The 18452-nt window shown below is 33.8% G+C and overlaps 1 protein-coding gene across 1 annotated transcript in view; it reads left to right on the plus strand.

Moving 5' to 3' along the window:
* LOC126879457 (uncharacterized) overlaps positions 1–18452 on the plus strand; it is a 54424-nt gene that overhangs the window by 31628 nt on the left and 4344 nt on the right. The window contains exons 2-4 of the mRNA XM_050642471.1: positions 3320–3412; positions 9909–10056; positions 16256–16542. Coding sequence (XP_050498428.1) covers positions 3320–3412; positions 9909–10056; positions 16256–16542 — 528 coding nt within the window. The remainder of the gene's footprint in view (positions 1–3319; positions 3413–9908; positions 10057–16255; positions 16543–18452) is intronic.

The following is an 18452-nucleotide window of genomic DNA, read 5'->3' on the forward strand; positions in this document are numbered from 1 at the left end:
CTCGAAAACTAATAAATTTACAAATAGGCAATGTTAGGTATATAAAAATTAAAGTATGGTAATGGTACTTTTCGATGATATAAAATACAGGGTGTTCTATTTAAAATTACTGGGAAAATAATTTACTTGCACTTTGACTCACCATGTATTCAATATAAAGAAAATTAGCAATATCAATCATTTACGAAAATTTTGACAATAAGTAAAACAATATGACGTCAATAAACCATTGCCCTTGTGCTTACTTTTATTTATACAGGGAGTTGAGCTTGTAACGATTTTCATATAAAATTGGTTATAACTTTGTAAATACCCTGTATAACATACCAAACCATTATATTTTTATAATGGAAAAGTTATGAAGAGTTCGAATATAAAATAAAATGCAGACTCTAATAAAATGCATGACTCTATTAAAAAAAACATAAGTTTGGTCTGCCAATATGTTATCGACCACCCTGTAACATTCTAACTAATTTTTTAATGTGCAACTCAAAGTTCGCTTCAATTTTTGATATTAAATTTTATCGTTATACATTACTATACCCCACAAGTGGAGCTTTACCCCACAAATTAATCACACTGTATAATAGCAGTTAAATATTGCATTGTTAGCTAGTTCTGAGCTTTTCTGAAAAGTTTAGGTGCCTAGGTAGCCTAGAACTATTTTTAAAATGGATTACAAAATTTGCGAAGTCCGTGACACCAACCAAGCCAAGTATATAAAAAGGTTTTAATAATATTCAATAGTTTTCACAAATAAAATAGGAAATTAATATGACATATAAAGTAACGCCATCTATTAAAAGTAAACATCAACCGAGTAAACTAGTAGCGTCATCTTTTGTATAAAGCCGCGGCGAAATAACAAGAACCAACACTGCGGTTTCTGTCGTTGTAATATGGTCTTTCAACCAATTATGAGATATATGTATCAGATTTTTATCAACATCCTAAGTGCTCTTAACTTTGTTGCAAACATACCCTAAACACAGTTACTCGAAATAATATATAGTGTAGTTTAAACTCCGAGGTCCAGATTATAATTCCAAACCTTACACTAGTATAAAAAAAGTACTTTTTATAATACCACGGTTATTTAAAATGGCATATATAATAATTAACTTATAAAGTATGAATTTTAAGTATATTAACTTTTAATTATGTATTAAAAAATTTAAAAAAAAAAAGGTAAGCGAGAGGTAGGATTTGAACTCAGGACCAGTATATTTATCTCCTGGCGAATGTATTTAGTGTCCGCAGTCATATAAACCCAAACAAACAACAGTATATCTCCGTCCAACGTTCTACAACTGAGCTATCAGGACTCGATGTATTATGTTACGTTAAAATGGAATTTAAATGTCATAGCATTAGTCACATTTTTAAAATAGTTTGGAATTTAAAAAAAATTCATTTATCCATACAATAGCAGGTAATGGTATTTCAACCAATTATGGGATATATCAGATTTTTATTAACATCCTAAGTGCTCTTAACTTTATTGCAAACACACGTTAAACACAGTTACTCGAAATAACATAGTGTAGTTGTTTACCTCCGAGTTCAAGATTATTTTCCAAGAATTACATTAGTATAAAAATGTACTTTTTATAATACCACGGTTGTTTACAATGGCATAATATAATAATTAACTTATAAAATATGAATCTTAAGTATATTAAGTTTTAAATACCTATGTATTAAAAAATAAAAAAAAGGTAAGCGAGAGCTAGGATTTGAACTCAGGACCAGTAGATCGTGCTAGCTAGAGCTATCGGCCCTCGACGTGTTGACGTACGTTAAAATGGAATTCAAATGTCATAGTTAATATAAAATGTCATAAAAATCACATTTTTAAAACAGTTTGAAATTTAAAAAAGAATCCATTTATCCATACAATAGCAGTTAAATATTGCATTGTTAGTAAGCTCTTAGCTATCCTGAAAATTTCAAGTACCTAGTTAGTCTAAAACTATTGTTAAAATGGATTACAAAATTTGCGGAGTCCGTGACACCAACCAAGCCAAGTATATAAAAAGGTTTTAAAATACTAGTTTTCTCAGATCTAGAAAAAAAAATGAATGCATTTAAAAAGCATTGGCACGAAATTTTGCGACTACGCTCTTAATTTTTGTTCTATTTTATTCTATACCAATAAAGTTGTTGTAAATGATAGTTCTATATCAATAAAGTTGTTATAAACAGAGCACAAATACACGTAGAGTTGAGTCCGCGAGTCTTTACCCGTGCGTCATTAATACCTGGCGAGATAAAACACATACTTTTTATCTAGCATCATTCTCTTCCATGCATGAAACTCATGACAAACCAGCTGCCGTTTGTTATAGGGCTTTTCATCGATTGTCATTTGTTTCGAGCTTCTGTCAAATGTTGTATAATCTGTGTATAATATTAATATACACGGATTATATGACATATGACAGAAGCTCGAAACAAATGACTGTGAATGAAAAGCCCTATTAAGTAACAACACATGTTATTTTTATGAACCATCTAGACTCAGTGCATTGAAAAGAGATAGATACAAAAAAAGACGATTCGGTATGTTTTCATATTTTAAGCACAATTTGTTTGACGTTTCTGATTTGTTTAATTTTGTGGCTGTCAGTCAGTTGAACTTTTTGCGGTTTTTGTCGAATTTTTGCGTTTTGAAGTTTCTTTATATTACACAAACAGTTGTTTTCACAACTAATTTTATATTGGGCTTTGAAATTTTAAGGTAAATAATTATATTTAGGCAATTAATACTTAAAACATACAAAGCTAACGTCATTCACAAGTAAAGAAATGACTGTGTTTAGATTTCCGTCAAAGTGAATAAAATAACAAAAATAAAATATGTTATTGGATTTTTTTATAAATTGTTTATTTATTTATTAATCAATAAAAATAAAAGAATTTATTAAGCTACTTCAAATGTAGCTGTAATTCTGCGCAAAAATTTTGAAGCAAAACTTACATTTGACATTCTATATATTTGATAACGTCAAATTTTATAATAAAACCCGTAATCGGAACAGTAGTCACTTTCTGTCAGTTGTTGTTGCGTGAAATAGATTTCCGACTTATTTCGTATGCTTTAAGTGATGACGCACGGGTAAAGACTCGCGGACTCAACTGTATACGTTTTTGTTATACAAAAGTCGCATTTAGTAATTTTTTAAAAGGGGGCCCCATTTTCAATTCTGCGGGGGCCCCGACGGAGTTTGTTACGCCGCTGCAGTACTCGTAAATAAAATAAAAGATATGTTTAAATAATATTAATCTGAATATTAATTCTTTTTATTGATTTCAGAAAAAATGTTTGCAAATTGCGACGTTGACACCGACGAATTTGATGAATGTTTAAAAGATAGATTCAACGAGCTCAGACCATATTTTAAAGAAGGTAAGTAACATTTACCTGATATTATTCTGTGTAATTATGTTTTAGTATTTATAGACCGTCTAATATGAAATTCACCCACGATTTTATCCCTTATTCCTTTTTGTGTAATGAAAATGTCATATGAGATAATCAAAAATTTAAAGATGAACCGACTTTGTTTTTCAGAAAATCGAATTTGCCTTATTTTCCGCATCTCATCATCATTCTCTTCGCCTTATCCCTATGCGGGGTCGGCTTCCCTAATTGCATTTCTCCACATAACTCTATCTTGGGTCATATCAATGTGAATCCCCTTTACCAACATGTCCTGCCTTATCGTCTCCCCCCAGGTCTTCTTTGGTCTTCCTCTCCTACTCCTTCCAGGAATCTGCACTTCAGCTATTCTTCGTATTGGGTGATTAACGTCTCGACGTTGAACATGACCAAACCATCTTAACCTATGCTCTCTCATTTTGGCATCAATTGGTGCCACACCTAGACTTCCCCTAATATACTCATTTCTAATTTTATCCTTCTTTGTCACTCCACTCATCCATCTAAGCATTCTCATTTCCGCCACATGCATTCGTTGTTCCTCTTTCTTTTTCACTGCCCAACATTCAGTTCCGTACATCATAGCCGGTCTTATGGCTGTTTTATAGAATTTTCCCTTTAGCTTCATTGGCATTTTTCTGTCACACAACACACCACTCGTTCTTTCCACTTCATCCATCCAGCCCTAATTCTACTGCATGCATTTCCATCTATTTCTCCATTACTCTGTAATACCGATCCTAGGTACTTAAAACTATTGCTTTTCACAATCATTTCACCATCCAAAGATACCATTTTATTTGTAGTAACTGAATATTTAAATCAACATTCTAAATACTCTATTTTTGTCCTACTAAGTTTTAAACCTTTTTCCTCCAGAGCTTGTCTCCACTGTTCCAGTTTTTGTTCTAAGTCTCTTTCACTATTTCCTACTAACACGACATCATCAACATACATTAAGCACCATGGAATGTTACCCTGTAGTTTCGCTGTTATCTGGTCCAAAACTAATGAGAATAAATACGGACTAAGCACAGAGCCTTGGTGGAATCCTACTTTCACATGAAATTTATCAGTCTCTCCCACACCTGTCCTAACACTAGTCGTTACTCCCTCATACATATCCCTCACAATCTTTACATATTCACCAGGGACTCCTTTCTTATTGAGTGCCCACCACAGAATCTCTCGAGGAACTCTATCATATGCTTTCTCAAGATCAATGAATACCATATGAGCGTTTGTTTCTTTACTCCTGTATATTTCCATCAACTGCCTTATAATGAAAATTGCATCTGTTGTTGATCTACCCTGCATAAAGCCAAATTGATTCTCGGATATTTCGGTCTCTTCACGTATCCGTCTATCAATTACTCTTTCCTATATTTTCATGGTGTGGCTAAGCAGTTTTATAGCCCTGTAGTTTGTACATTGTTGTATATCTCCCTTGTTTTTGTAAACAGGTACCAGTATACTGCTTCTCCATTCGTCTGGCATTTGTCCAACTTCCATAATTCTATTAAATAGACCTGCTAGCCACCTTGTTCCTGTCTCTCCCAATGCTCTCCATACTTCCCCAGGAATATCATCTGGTCCTACCGCTTTTCCTTTCTTTATTTTTTTAAGCGCTTGAGCCACTTCCTCGTTTATTATTTTGGTGACCATTGCTGCTACTGTCTCTGTTGACTCTACAGGCTGTCTGTCAAATTCTTCATTTAATAAGCTGTCAAAGTATTTTCTCCACCTTTTTTTGACATCCCTTTCGTGAACTAGTATTTTATTATTTTCACCTCGGATACATTTAATCTGATTGAAATCTTTTGCTTCCTTTGCTCTCTGTTTGGCTATTTTATATATCTTCGTTTCGCCTTCCCTGGTATCAAGTTGATCGTATAGGTTTGAATACGCTTCTGCTTTGGCTTTTGCTGCTGCTACTTTCGCTTCCTTTTTCGCCACCATCGCCATATCCAATGCTGTTGCTAATTCAAGCATGTCATCTCCAGCTTCATTTCTAGTTCCAAAGCCTAATCCCCCATGTATTGTTTCATATCCTGTCTTGGTTTGGCCCATTTTCTGCAACTATTCCAAAGTAATATTTTTAGTTTGCACTGCCTGCTATTAGGTATGTCTTTTTAGCACGTTCCTTATCGTGAAAACTAACAAACTTCCAAGTGTCATAAAGGAGTTTGATCACGGAGACTGACCTATTAACATTACATATTTAGGTCATAATTAACACTCTTAGGGCACCAGTAGCCCTTCTCTGACAGATACTCCATCACCACATTTATCATTTATCAGGTAACCAGGACAATATCTCTCCTCCATTGCCTTCATTACCTCGTTCCATTGCAGCGTATTGAATGCATTCCTAACATCGAACAATAACAAGGCCGCCCAGCGGTGTTTATTCCCTCTGTTTCTTAATGCGTAGAATACACGAATACACTCACTATTGCATTAATCGTACTCTTTCCAAGCAAGTTGTCTCCGCAAAAAGAGTCCCGATCTCTAAATCATTTCATCGATGCATCCTCGCAGCATCCTTTCATACAGTTTACCGATACACGGAAGGAAGCAGATGGGACGATACTTTTCCCCAGCTTGGGGTGGCAATACCAACCTCGATATATTATCAGGCTCAGAAAAAGTCTATGCTTCCATCTGTGCACTCACACCAGCCACGCAGGTCCACCCGTTCTAAACCATTCACCGCCTCAGGTGGTATCTGATCCAGTCCATGGAACCTACAAGTCTTGAGCAGACCTAATAACTCGACTAGTTCATTTTAAAGGTAAAGGTAAATGGTCCACTTGGTTTCCTCGTCCCTATATACTCCATGCCATCGGCTGGACGGAAAGAGCTCTCGTGTTACCTCAAGCTCCTTGTCAAGCTGTTTTATTTATTGTTTCCTCGGGTTCTCGACATTCTCTTTTGGATATTACTTGTAGACCACTATGCTACCCATGGGCTATGAAGTCTTTCGCCATGATGGATTTATCACTTGAGATTAAGGTGGCGGTATATTAGGATGATGTATAACAGACATAACAGACCTACACATATCCATTTGTTCTCAACTACTGCTTCTTTCATTTAAGCAACTAAAGGATGGATGCCCGTTTCCTCCAGTGTAATTCCATCATCCAGTAGGTCCCCGTTTTATTCAAACTTTTTTTATACTTCTCTTTTAAGAATTACAGTCCATAGCTTGAATATTTCATTTTGTTGTATTAGTATGTCTCCTTCTTTGTCTCTACATATCATAGAGAAGGACAGACGTCACAGATGTCATAGAGCGAATATCATGGTTGAAGTGAAATTGGGCAGGCAATGTAGCCAGAATGAAGGACGGGAGGTGGACCCAAAAAATTAAAAGTGGAGACCAAGAGAAGACAGAAGAAGTAGAGGTAGACCACCTACATGATGGACAGACGACGTCAAAAGGGTTGCTGGGAATTGGTTGCAGAAAGCCCAAGATCGACAAAACTGGAAGAAATTAGGGGAGGCCTCTGTTCAACTTTGGACCCAGAAGGCTGGATGATGATGATGATGATGATGATGATGATGATGATGATGATGATGATGATGATGATGATGATGATGATGATGATGATGATGATGATGATGATGATGATGATGATGATGATGATGATGATGATGATGATGATGATGATGATGATAATGATGATGTTCATTGTTCTTAGATGAATGTGACAAACGAGAAAATGAAAAAAAGGTGATATTACACCAAATATAAAACAATAACACAATAAATAATTAAGAAATACCGGTAAATAATTTATGATTACAACATTTATAAATATTTAAACATATCGATGGTATCTCCTCCGATAGATTTACAAAGGTTTACGTTTATTTTACAGGAAATAACCCATTTTTTCACAAAACTTCCAATGTCATACACATCAGTAATCTAAACACTTAAAGTTGTTGCAATTTACGAAAATTAGTATTCTAGTCCAATCATTATATTGTTTCTACTTCTTGAGAAGCTAATGAGAACCTTGGCTATAATTAAAATTGAAGTAGACCATAACACAGATATAAATAAAAGATAATTTAATAGAAAATTTAAATAATTTCGGTGTTTGTAAAATTATGTTTTTGCCAAAGTCCATTACCTATGTTATTACGAAATTGGGATGGAATTACCAAATTGCATTCTTTAAAATTTAATTTATTTAATAACATCCTTTATTGAATATGCCCAATATAATTTTATTTTTGCTACTTTCGCTTGAATCCATCCACAAACGAATCACCCCCCCCCCCCCCACATGGGGGACACGCTATGGAGTCATAAATGATAATTTTTTTGCAGGATTATTTGATAAAAATACTTACAATTTATTGATAATATTATCCGACAAAATTTTAAGGGTACTCCAGTAGTCGGACGCACCAAAGTTTAGAAACCTCTACAGGGTGTTTGGTAAAGAATGGGCCATAGCTTAACCTTAGATTCCTGAGGTACAAAAGTTGATAATGACCGAAATACAGGGTGTCAAAGTTAAACTTTTATTTTATGCATTTTTGAATATTTCCTGACAGGCATGAGACAACAACACGAAATTTGGTAAGTGGTGCTGGTGCTGTACACCCTACTAAATTATGTTAAACAAACGTTTCTAGCTACTACCAGAGGCGTACGACGGGGGAACGTGAATGGTTGACCCTTCCCAAATTCTACGCCACTGGCGGAATTGCTATTTTAGTGCAATTTTTTGATTCTCCAATACTTTCTATGTAAAAAACATACTCTTCATTCGTAACGATCAAGCCATTAGTTTTCGAGATATTTGAAGCTAAAAACGAAGGAGCATAATACATTAATCAAAATAAGTGTGCCTTTTCATTTTTAACTTCAAATATCTCGAAAACTAATGACTTTATCGTTACGAATGAAAAGTATATTACTTGCATATAAAGTATTGGAGAATCTAAAAATTATACTAAAATAGCAGTTTCATCAGTGGCGTAGAATTTGGGAAGTGTCAACCATTCACTTTCCCCTGTCGTACGCCTCTGGAATTAACCACAAACCATTATTTAACATAATTTAGTAGGGTATACAGTACCTACACTTTCTACCAAGTACCATTAGGATATGTCAAATAGTTTTATAGTACCGGGCACACTGGCACACATAGTTCTTAAAGTTTTAAATAAAGAATAAATTATTTAAAAGAAAGAATACTTTAAAATAATTTGACATATCCGTGTGATACTTGGCAGAAAGTGTAGAGACTGTACACCCTACTAAATGTTAATTAATCGTTTACGGCTACTACCAGAGGCGTACGACAGGGGAAAGTGAATGGTGGACCCTTCCCAAATTCTACGCCACTGATGAAACTGCTATTTTAGCATAATTTTTAGATTCTCCAATACTTTATATGCAAATAATATACTCTTCATTCGTAACGATAAAGTCATTAGTTTTCGAGATATTAGAAGTTAAAAATGAAAAGGTACACTTATTTTGATTAATGTATTATGCTCCTCCGTTTTTAGCTTCAAATATCTCGAAAACTAATGGCTTTATCGTTACGGATGAAAAGTATGTTATTTACATAGAAAGTATTTTAGAATCAAAAAATTGTACTAAAATAGAAATTTCGCCAGTGGCGTAGAATTTGGGAAGGGTCAACCATTCACGTTCCCCCGTCGTACGCCTCTGGTAGTAGCCAGAAACGTTTGTTTAACATAATTTAGTAGATTTTACAATACCAGCACCACTTACCAAATTTCGTGTTGTTGTCCCATGCCTGTCAGGAAATATTCAAAAATAAATAAAATAAAAGTTTAACTTTGACACCCTGTATTTCGGTTATTATCAACTTTTGTGCGAAGGTAAGTTAGCTTAAATCGACCTGTTTTAACTTCAGGAATCTAAGGTTAAGCTATGGCACATTTTTTACCAAGCACTCCGAATATTTACGAAACGCCCCCTCCCGAAAATTTACCGAAATAGAAAAGTTGTCGGACTCGACATGAATAACTGAATTAAAAAATGAAATACAGCTTATGTTATCCCCGTATCATCCCCTTACGTATTTTTTACTCTCTCCAGATATCTTCAGAGGGGCTATATGATCTGCATGATCCGAAATGGAACATAAGCTTTCCTTCATTTCCTCAGTTTACTCATATTGTAAGTACACGGAACCCACTTGCGTTCGAATTTTTTCCTAGACGAATGGACGGAATGTGATTGCATATTGTAGAGCCCTTTCGTCTCCTTTATTCGTCGTTTCCTTGCCTTGTAAATTGTAGAAGGCAGAGATTAAGGATGTACCCAGAAATTGTTACCACGGTAGAGGTCCTCAGATACATTTCACATGAATAATGTGTCCGACCTTTTTTGTCAGATCATCTTTCATATATTTTTTTGCTTGAAGTGGCAAATATATTAAATTATTCAATAATATTGTTTTAGGTCTTCCTGACTATGGCATTGAATCATTTGATCCATTCTTTGCCACTGAAGTTCCGTATAAAAGCCGAAATCCACTGTTTAACATCAAACTAATTTTAAGAAATGTCACCGAAAGTGGATGGACGTCATCAGAAGTTACCAAAATTAAGTAAGTGTGCTTTTTGTTTCCTAATTTGCTTAATCTTGATTTTAAGCAAATAAGCTACAATAGACCCGTGGTAACCTGAAACCCGTGAAAACCCTGAACATAAGACAATGGAGAAGAAGTGCACAAGAGAGATCCGAGTGGAAGGACATAGCTAGACAGGCAAAGACCCATCCAGGGTTATGATGTCAAAAGAAGAAGAAGAAGAAGAAGCAGAAGCTACATTTTATAAACAAAATAGTAGTCCGCTTTAATTAATCTAAAAACGTTTCAGATTTTCTACTTTATAGCATAAGAGCTGTGAGACATTTTTGAGTAGGTATTTTAGGCAACCTGAAAATTTTTCAGGTGACTTTTCCATGATAGCCTAATACAAAAATGCCGGTCTGGCTGGAGGGTAGCGGTTATTTTCCCCAAAAATTCCCCCAAATTAAAAAAAGGGTAAAAATTGTTATTACAAAAAATATCATTGACGTGATTTTAAAGTAAATTAAAATATTCACATATAAAGAAAATAAACAAGCCAGGCGATTTGAGGGCGATTTTAACTCTGCAAGATACTTGCATGGGCGCCCCGGGATTATTTTCAGGGGAAGCATCTGAATTTCAGAAGATTTCATCTGAATCTGTACATACTATTAACGAGTATAAAATATATAACTATACATACTGTTATGATCATAACTATACATACTGCTTCTTATTAATTTTATATTAATTATTATTTATTTGATTAATTATTTAATTGTCGCAAATCATACATAAAAAATGAATAAAAAATCTCAGGGTGCCTTTTTATAATATCAAGAAATTGTCTAAATTATCTTACGTTATACTTATCTTCTCTCGTGGGTTCAGTATCTCTTAGTTGATCCTAATCGGGATAAAATAGGGAAAAGAAATAAAGCAAAATATAAAATAAACATACAGAATTGTCTTTTATTTATCAAAATCGATACTCTAAAAATCTATCGAATCGAAAACCTGTGGACACAGATGTCCGAATGAAATTTCTACCATTTAAATTTATTCTAGTTAAAAAAAACAATTTATCGGTTTGTTCCCGATGACTTTGGTACAACAAAATAAACAAAACCAAATTATGTATTCGCAAGATTAGCTATACACCCTATTTACTTTCTGAAATATTGGAATTTTAATTCCTACGCTTTTTACTCAAAATTTTAGTTTCCGAACATAAATATATCTTTCACATAAGTTGACTGACCTTTTTCTTCACTCACTCTGATGTCTTCTCGTGACCCAAAACAGCTCTCCCTCGTTGACTATGTTAAAGGCTACTCATCAAAGCCCTCTCCGTTCTCCAGCTTCAAAACTATCAGCATACCAGCACCAATTCTCCAACAAGCCAGGCCTCTTTTGACCAGTACTCGATTCAAACAAAACTCCAAAAATTCTCTGCTCTCCTTCTCACAATAATACAGAATCAAAGAGGTATTTCGTCTCAATTTGATCTGTCTCTCGTTCCACTTTTCAGCACTATTCTCCACTATCAAACAACCACTGGTACTTGCTAACTATCTATCCACGAAAACGTCGAACTGCTCCTCAGCGATGCCAATAACATAATGCCTTCCTTTTCAAACTCACTCAATCATTCAAACCACTTTTCCCCTTCCAAATTACCAAGAATCAGAAGCATTTCTCTTTTCCATTCGATAAACAAACAGTCATTCTTTCAAAATTATTCCGACCATCTTAATTACTTTCGGGGAAACTCTACATTTACTCGGGGTGAAACAAAGATATTAAAATTCCAAACTTTCTTTTAAACCATTTTTCTAGAAAATGATAATTACCTCTACCTGTGGATTCTATAGTTCCCGTAATAAACAATCTTTTTCCATTTTAAACCTAAATACATCGTTCTTTTCACTTTAATTATTCACAAAAGTCTTTAATGGTTCATCCGAAAAGCTTATTAAAAAAAAGAAATCCACTTACATCCAAACTAAATTCTAATAAATATTTACAGATCAATATACAGGGTGTATCAAATTTATGTGCCCGCGTTATTTAAAAAAAATTAATTTAATTTTTATTTTGCCTTTGATTGATAAATTGAAAACACAATAATACATAGCTATGTACAATCCTTCCGGACAGGGAGGTGCAATTGTTATTTTGACAGGATATTTTTTAATATTAAAAATAAATATTTTAAAAAAGACAGATTTTTTTTTGGTGAAAATTTCCAACTGCCAGGTGATCAAACAAATTACGCGTGCATGTAAATGAAAAGCGCTATAGGTAAGCAGCAGTGTGACAAAGAGCGTATACCGATAGCTGTTTGCGTCCTCTGTTGTAGCTGAGCGAGTCCGTTCGCTCGAGAAAAATCACGTGACCTGGCGATACCCATGTTGTTGTGCCTCGAAACGTCAGAGTAATTATTATATATTATAGTTTTTTAAGGTGGGGTATAGTTTTTTTTAATTATTTTTTTCGATTTTTTTTTATTGGCTTATTTGATTGTAAATATTTTCAAGAGCATACCATTCAAATTTCAAGTTAATCCGAGCAAAATTGACGGAGATATGGATATATACAAAAATTTTCTTAGTATTATATTGACAAAACTACATTTTTTTAAACGAGTTTTCTGAAAAACATGTTTTTTGAGGCGGTGTACATCATAACTCAAAAAGTAATGCACCGATCTTTCTGAAATTTTGCACACTTCTTTTTTAGATATTTTACTAGGTAGTGACGTCGAGTTTTTGCTTATTTTAATATTTTTTTTTTGTTTATATTACCATTTTTCTCTTTACCGAACACACTTTTTTTGTTTTTTTCGATTTTTTCATTTTAAAGTTATACCATGAATTTAAAAATCAATATAATCATAAAAACTCGACGTCACTACCTCAAAAATCTCTTAAACTAAAATAGTCTTTTTGGTTTATATGTGTCAAATGATTGTGTCCGAAGATATGGTGTACACCGCAAATCATCTTCTTTTTTGGATCATCTACTTAAAAATGACGCCACTGCTTCATGTTTTAATATTTTTCAATAAAAATTTAACTGAATAATGTTTAAGTATTGCTCTTTAAGATATCCTTTTACCCATTTAATTTAACCCAACCACTTTCAAGGGAAAACGTTTTAAAATTATGCAAAAAACGGAGAATTAACTATACCCCCCCCCCTTAAGTAACTTTTTATTAATAAAAGAAAAATAATACGTACTATACAATAGATTTTGCAAATATGATAGAAAAAGACAAATTTATTATTATAAATATATAGGTAAAAAAGTACAAAACTATAAACTAAATTAATTCTGTGTCCGAATCTTTTACTTCTTCTTCAAACTTCTCATCTGAGCTTAAATATTCATTCTCTTCTTCTTCCTCAGACTCCCCTCGAGACTCAGATTTCTCTTCTACATGATCTGTAAATAGTTCATAGTTGTAATATGTATTTAGAATTAATTAAAAATTAATTAGTGATTAATTAATTGAGTTGCTACGTACCTATCCTCTGTCCTTTTACACGGAGTCGAAGCCTGGACAATCACGGGCGCATCTGAAAAAAGACTTGCCATTGTTAAGATGTGTTGTTATCGAATAATGTAAAAAATATCATGGAGACAACACGTAACAAACACGGAAACATTAAGAAAGATGAAAAAGGCAAAAGAAATACTCAACACTATGAAGGGAAGAAAAATGAGCTACTTTGGTCATATACTAAGAAATAAAAAACGTGATGTGATTGGTTATATAAGGAAAAGGGCAAGAAAAAAGAGAACCGGGAAGACGATGCATATCCTGGTTGAAAAATTTAAAGTAGTGGAGTGTAAAAACAACAATAGAACTCTTCAGAATCGCTGCAGACAAAATAAAATGGGCCATGATGATCGCCATTGTCATGAAAGGATGAGGCACACGAAAAAGCAGAAGATTGAGTTAACTAAAAAAAATATTTCAGTTATAAAATGAACATGTATGTAAGCTTACCTTTAGCAATATATCTGAAATTCTTTATGGTTCGCTGATGAAATATAGCATCATAAACTGATTGAGGCAAACAATCTCCCTCAAACCAATTAAAATCTAATTTATCCATATTTAGTATCCATCCATTTCTGTTAGGTGTTTAAGAACTGGGCACTTGCAGATATTTGTTTCGCCAAATGCTGGTGATATACTGAGTTCTTAGCAGATGTTGTCTCAATTCGGCTTTGCACGGAGGCAAAGTAGATGGATCACACTTTTTCAATAATTCCTTAAACGGCTCATTTTTATTATTAGACTTATAATTTCGACAGAATGTTTGAAATCGTGCTGTGCTGACATTTGACGAATTTTTTGTGCTATAAATTTCGCACACAAATTCTTCCAAAGTTTCGAAAATTTCATCGCGCGTACCGGTAACGTGGACAACTCCAAGATCCGTTAATGCTTTCTGATAAATTATTTTTTTTAATATTAAAAAATACCCTGTCAAAATAACAATTGCGCCTCCCTGTCCGGAAAGAATGTACATAGCTATGCATGTATATTTTATACTCGTTAATAGTATGTACAGATTCAGATGAAATCTTCTGAAGTTCAGATGCACCCCCTGAAAATAATCCTGGGGCGCCCGTGCAAGTATCTTGCAGAGTTAAAATCGCTCTCAAATCGACTGGCCTGTTTATTTTCTTTATATTTGAATATTTAAATTTACTTTAGCGTCACGTCAATGATATTTTTTGTAATAACAATTTTTACCCATTTTTTTAATTTGGGGGGATTTATGGGGAAAATAACCGCTACCCTCCAGCCAGACCGTCATTTTTGTATTAGGCTATCATGGAAGAGTCACCTGAAAAATTTTCAGGTTGCCTAAAATACCTACTCAAAAATGTCTCACAGCTCTCGGACCATTACTTTTACTGTTCATAAAAATTTAAAAAATATATCAAAGCATAACTGTTTTTAAAATTACAAAACGTTGTATTTAACACACTTCTACATCCAAAATTACTACCTACCATGATACTACGACAACCTGGTTGTCGTAGTATCATGGTACCTACTACCCATACTTATGTGTTCAATTCAGAACAGAGAGAGGGACTAGACAAGAATGCGTTTTGTCACCTGACTTATTCAATATTTATGGAGAACGTGCATGTCACATGGAGCCATAAATATGGCTTTAGAATAATGGGTCAGTGAAGTAAAGGTGGTTGGTAGAAAAATCTCCAATTTAAGATTTGCTGATTACACTACTAGCAAATGAACAAGAAATGGTAGCTCTCCTGAGAAGAGTTAAGTTGGAAAGCATTAAAGTTAGCAGATTTACCATTATTCATTTGAATAACCACTTGCCAAAATACCAAATAGTTGATAGCTTCAACTATCTCAGATCTAGTGTACTAACTGGAAACTATCGATGGCCACTGCAAAGCAGAAGTTCGAAGACGCCTTGTTATGTCAAAAAATGAGATGATTCACATAACTAAAGGTTGGAAAAACAGAACTATGTCACAAAAATCAAGATGAGATTGGTGAATACACTTGTATTCTCAATATTTCTATATGTAGCAAAAACTTGGACTCCTCGCGCACAAGAATGCCAAAAAAAATTAATGCCTATGAAATTTGATGTTGGAAAAGAATGCTATGCATATCTTGAATAGTTCGATAGGCAAAGGTTTCCATTATTAACCAAATTGCCGATAAAAATGCTATCCACAACATATCTGCAGCAAATTCTACAGTTCTTTAGTCACGTGGTTCGCAGAGGTAAGAAAATATGCAAACCTGCCTCACCCCTCGTTGTTATATTTCTTCTGATAGTTCGTTGCCAACCTTCACAGATGCAACTAAATTAAAGTAAAGGTTTGATATTATGATATCTTTCATATCCAGATTTTTATCTTGAAGTAGCTGTAGGAGGCGATTATGTAGGACTTTGTCAAATGCCTTGTTGTAATCAACGAAATAAATATAGAAAGTGACCCCTGTAGTATCATATATGGCGTTGTACAAAAACATCTTGTCAGGACCTATAGCTTTATTATCTTTTACCAATGTTAGTGCATGCATCACTTCTTATTTTGTTATGCTGCTCCCAGTTTGTCTTCTTTTTCTCTTTCTCCTTTTTAAGTTATTCAGTAAAGGTCAACCACTGTTCTCTATTATTAGTTCAACTTTAAAAAAAATTAAATAAAGTATTTGTTTTTCAGAACTGACATGTCTAGAAACCAGATCGCCATTACCCAGACTTTCCCCGACAAACGTCTCAATGGTCAGTATGAATTCGAAGGTACTATTCTCGGTAGGAAGATAGAAAATAAAGGTGCATGGAACTTAGCACTTTTTGATTACGTACAAACACTAACGGTAAATAGAAAACCTTCAGGTCCATCAGCACCCCTGGAGAACCCCCCAATCAAAGTAAAATGTAAATTGGAAACTTGTAAAAACCTGGAACTGCATATTAGTAATCTTGCTGGAGGACGATCATTCGTAGGTAAGATAGTATCAAAATAATATTCCCTTCTTTCTGGCGAAGCTTCTATCATCATTATGATGCCCAGTTCCATTTTAACATGGCAATCTTCTGGATCACATCTGTTACTTTTGATCGTCTTTTTATCTCTTCATTGGACTTGCGATCACTGAGCTTAATGTTGAGCATTCTCCGTTCCATAGCTCTCTGGGTCACTTGAAGTTTGTTGATTACGCTGTTGTTAAAAGCCCAAGTTTCAGTTCCGTATGTCAGAACCGGCAACACGTACTGATCGAACGTTTTGCCTTTAAAGTATATACCTATTTGGTAAGTTTGATTTTAAATATTGTTCGTAATCGACTAAATGCTGCCTATAATCCAGAGAAATAAGGTTTTTGTCGGGACACTTGAGCAGCTACGTTGCAAATGGATTTTTTGGGTACTATATACCTAATACAGTCGGAAAAATGAAAGAATACCCATGAACGAACATATAAAACACGCTGTATTTTCCTGTCACCTTGTCACAAAGAAAATTGTCCAGTGCAAGTACATGTAACAATAATTATTACATGTACTTGCGCTGGCCAATTTTTTGTGTGACACGGTGACAGGAAAATACAGCGTGTTTTATATGTTCGTTCATGGGTACTCTTTCATTTTTCCTACTGTACATTATAAATACAAAAATGCCCGTCACAGTTCGGACGAGAAACTTAGTTATTAACAAATAAGGGTCAAAAATGACAGTTTTTTGGTTTAAATCGCTACAGGTAAAAATAGGGTAATTAAATATCTTATTTATAATATTCTTCTTTTTGTAGAGAAGCCAAGGTTTAAAATGGCACTTTCTGAATTTTGGTCCGATCCTTTTTTGTTTCGGAAAGTGCAAAATAAGACTAAAATTTCAAAAATAAAAAATGTGCTGTAACTTTTGCGAAAATGGCCTTAAGACTTTCAGATTCCACGAAAAGTTGAGTCAAACATTCCATTATAATGCACAAAATTTTTAAGGCTATCGGTACATAATTTGCAAATATTTTACGGCTATCCCTACTTTTTCTGTCTTTACACGGCAAATTACGTGTAGTAAAATTCACACTGGTATGGATATGTAAACATTACGAGATGGCTTTTGAATGTTCTTGGATAACTGTTATATTTGTATAATTGCAAATTATTAATTCAGTTAATAAATGTGATAATTTTTTCACTAACTATGTATTCAGTGATTGTAATAATTTATATGTACAAAAAAAACTAATACTCAATAGAGAAAAGAAGAGGAAAAGCGTTAAAGTGATTTTTTAGTAATATATTGTTACTATGGAACACTTACAATTTTGAACATCTTTAACAACAAAATACTTGGATTTGGATCACAGAATTATATTATTCTGATGTATTCTCTGCTTGGATCTTCCACAAATAATACACAATAAATAACTTTTTATTAAAATCCAGGAGGAAAATAAACTTCCTGTAGCTGGCTGTATACCATAAATCACAAAAATACCAAGTTTCTTGTAAAAGGTATATATTAAAATACCCTAAATAAGGGTCACAATACAAAACGTTTTCGGATTAAGGAATCCATCATCAGTGTTTAAAAGCCCTAAAATTAAGTATAACCTAATTAAATGAGATAAAAGTTAAAATTGACAGAGGTTTTCAAGAACAAGAGGTCATACTTACAAAATTTGCATGCCTGAGCCACCAAAATGTATCGGGTAAAAACCCTTTAAATGTAAATGTAAACATCCTTATTATTTACATTTAAAGGGTTTTTACCCGATACATTTTGGTGGCTCAGGCATGCAAATTTTGTAAGTATGACCTCTTGTTCTTGAAAACCTCTGTCAATTTTAACTTTTATCTCATTTAATTAGGTTATACTTAATTTTAGGGCTTTTAAACACTGATGATGGATT

The sequence above is a fragment of the Diabrotica virgifera genome, chromosome 2, assembly GCF_917563875.1.
Source record: "Diabrotica virgifera virgifera chromosome 2, PGI_DIABVI_V3a".
Taxonomy (NCBI): domain Eukaryota; kingdom Metazoa; phylum Arthropoda; class Insecta; order Coleoptera; family Chrysomelidae; genus Diabrotica; species Diabrotica virgifera.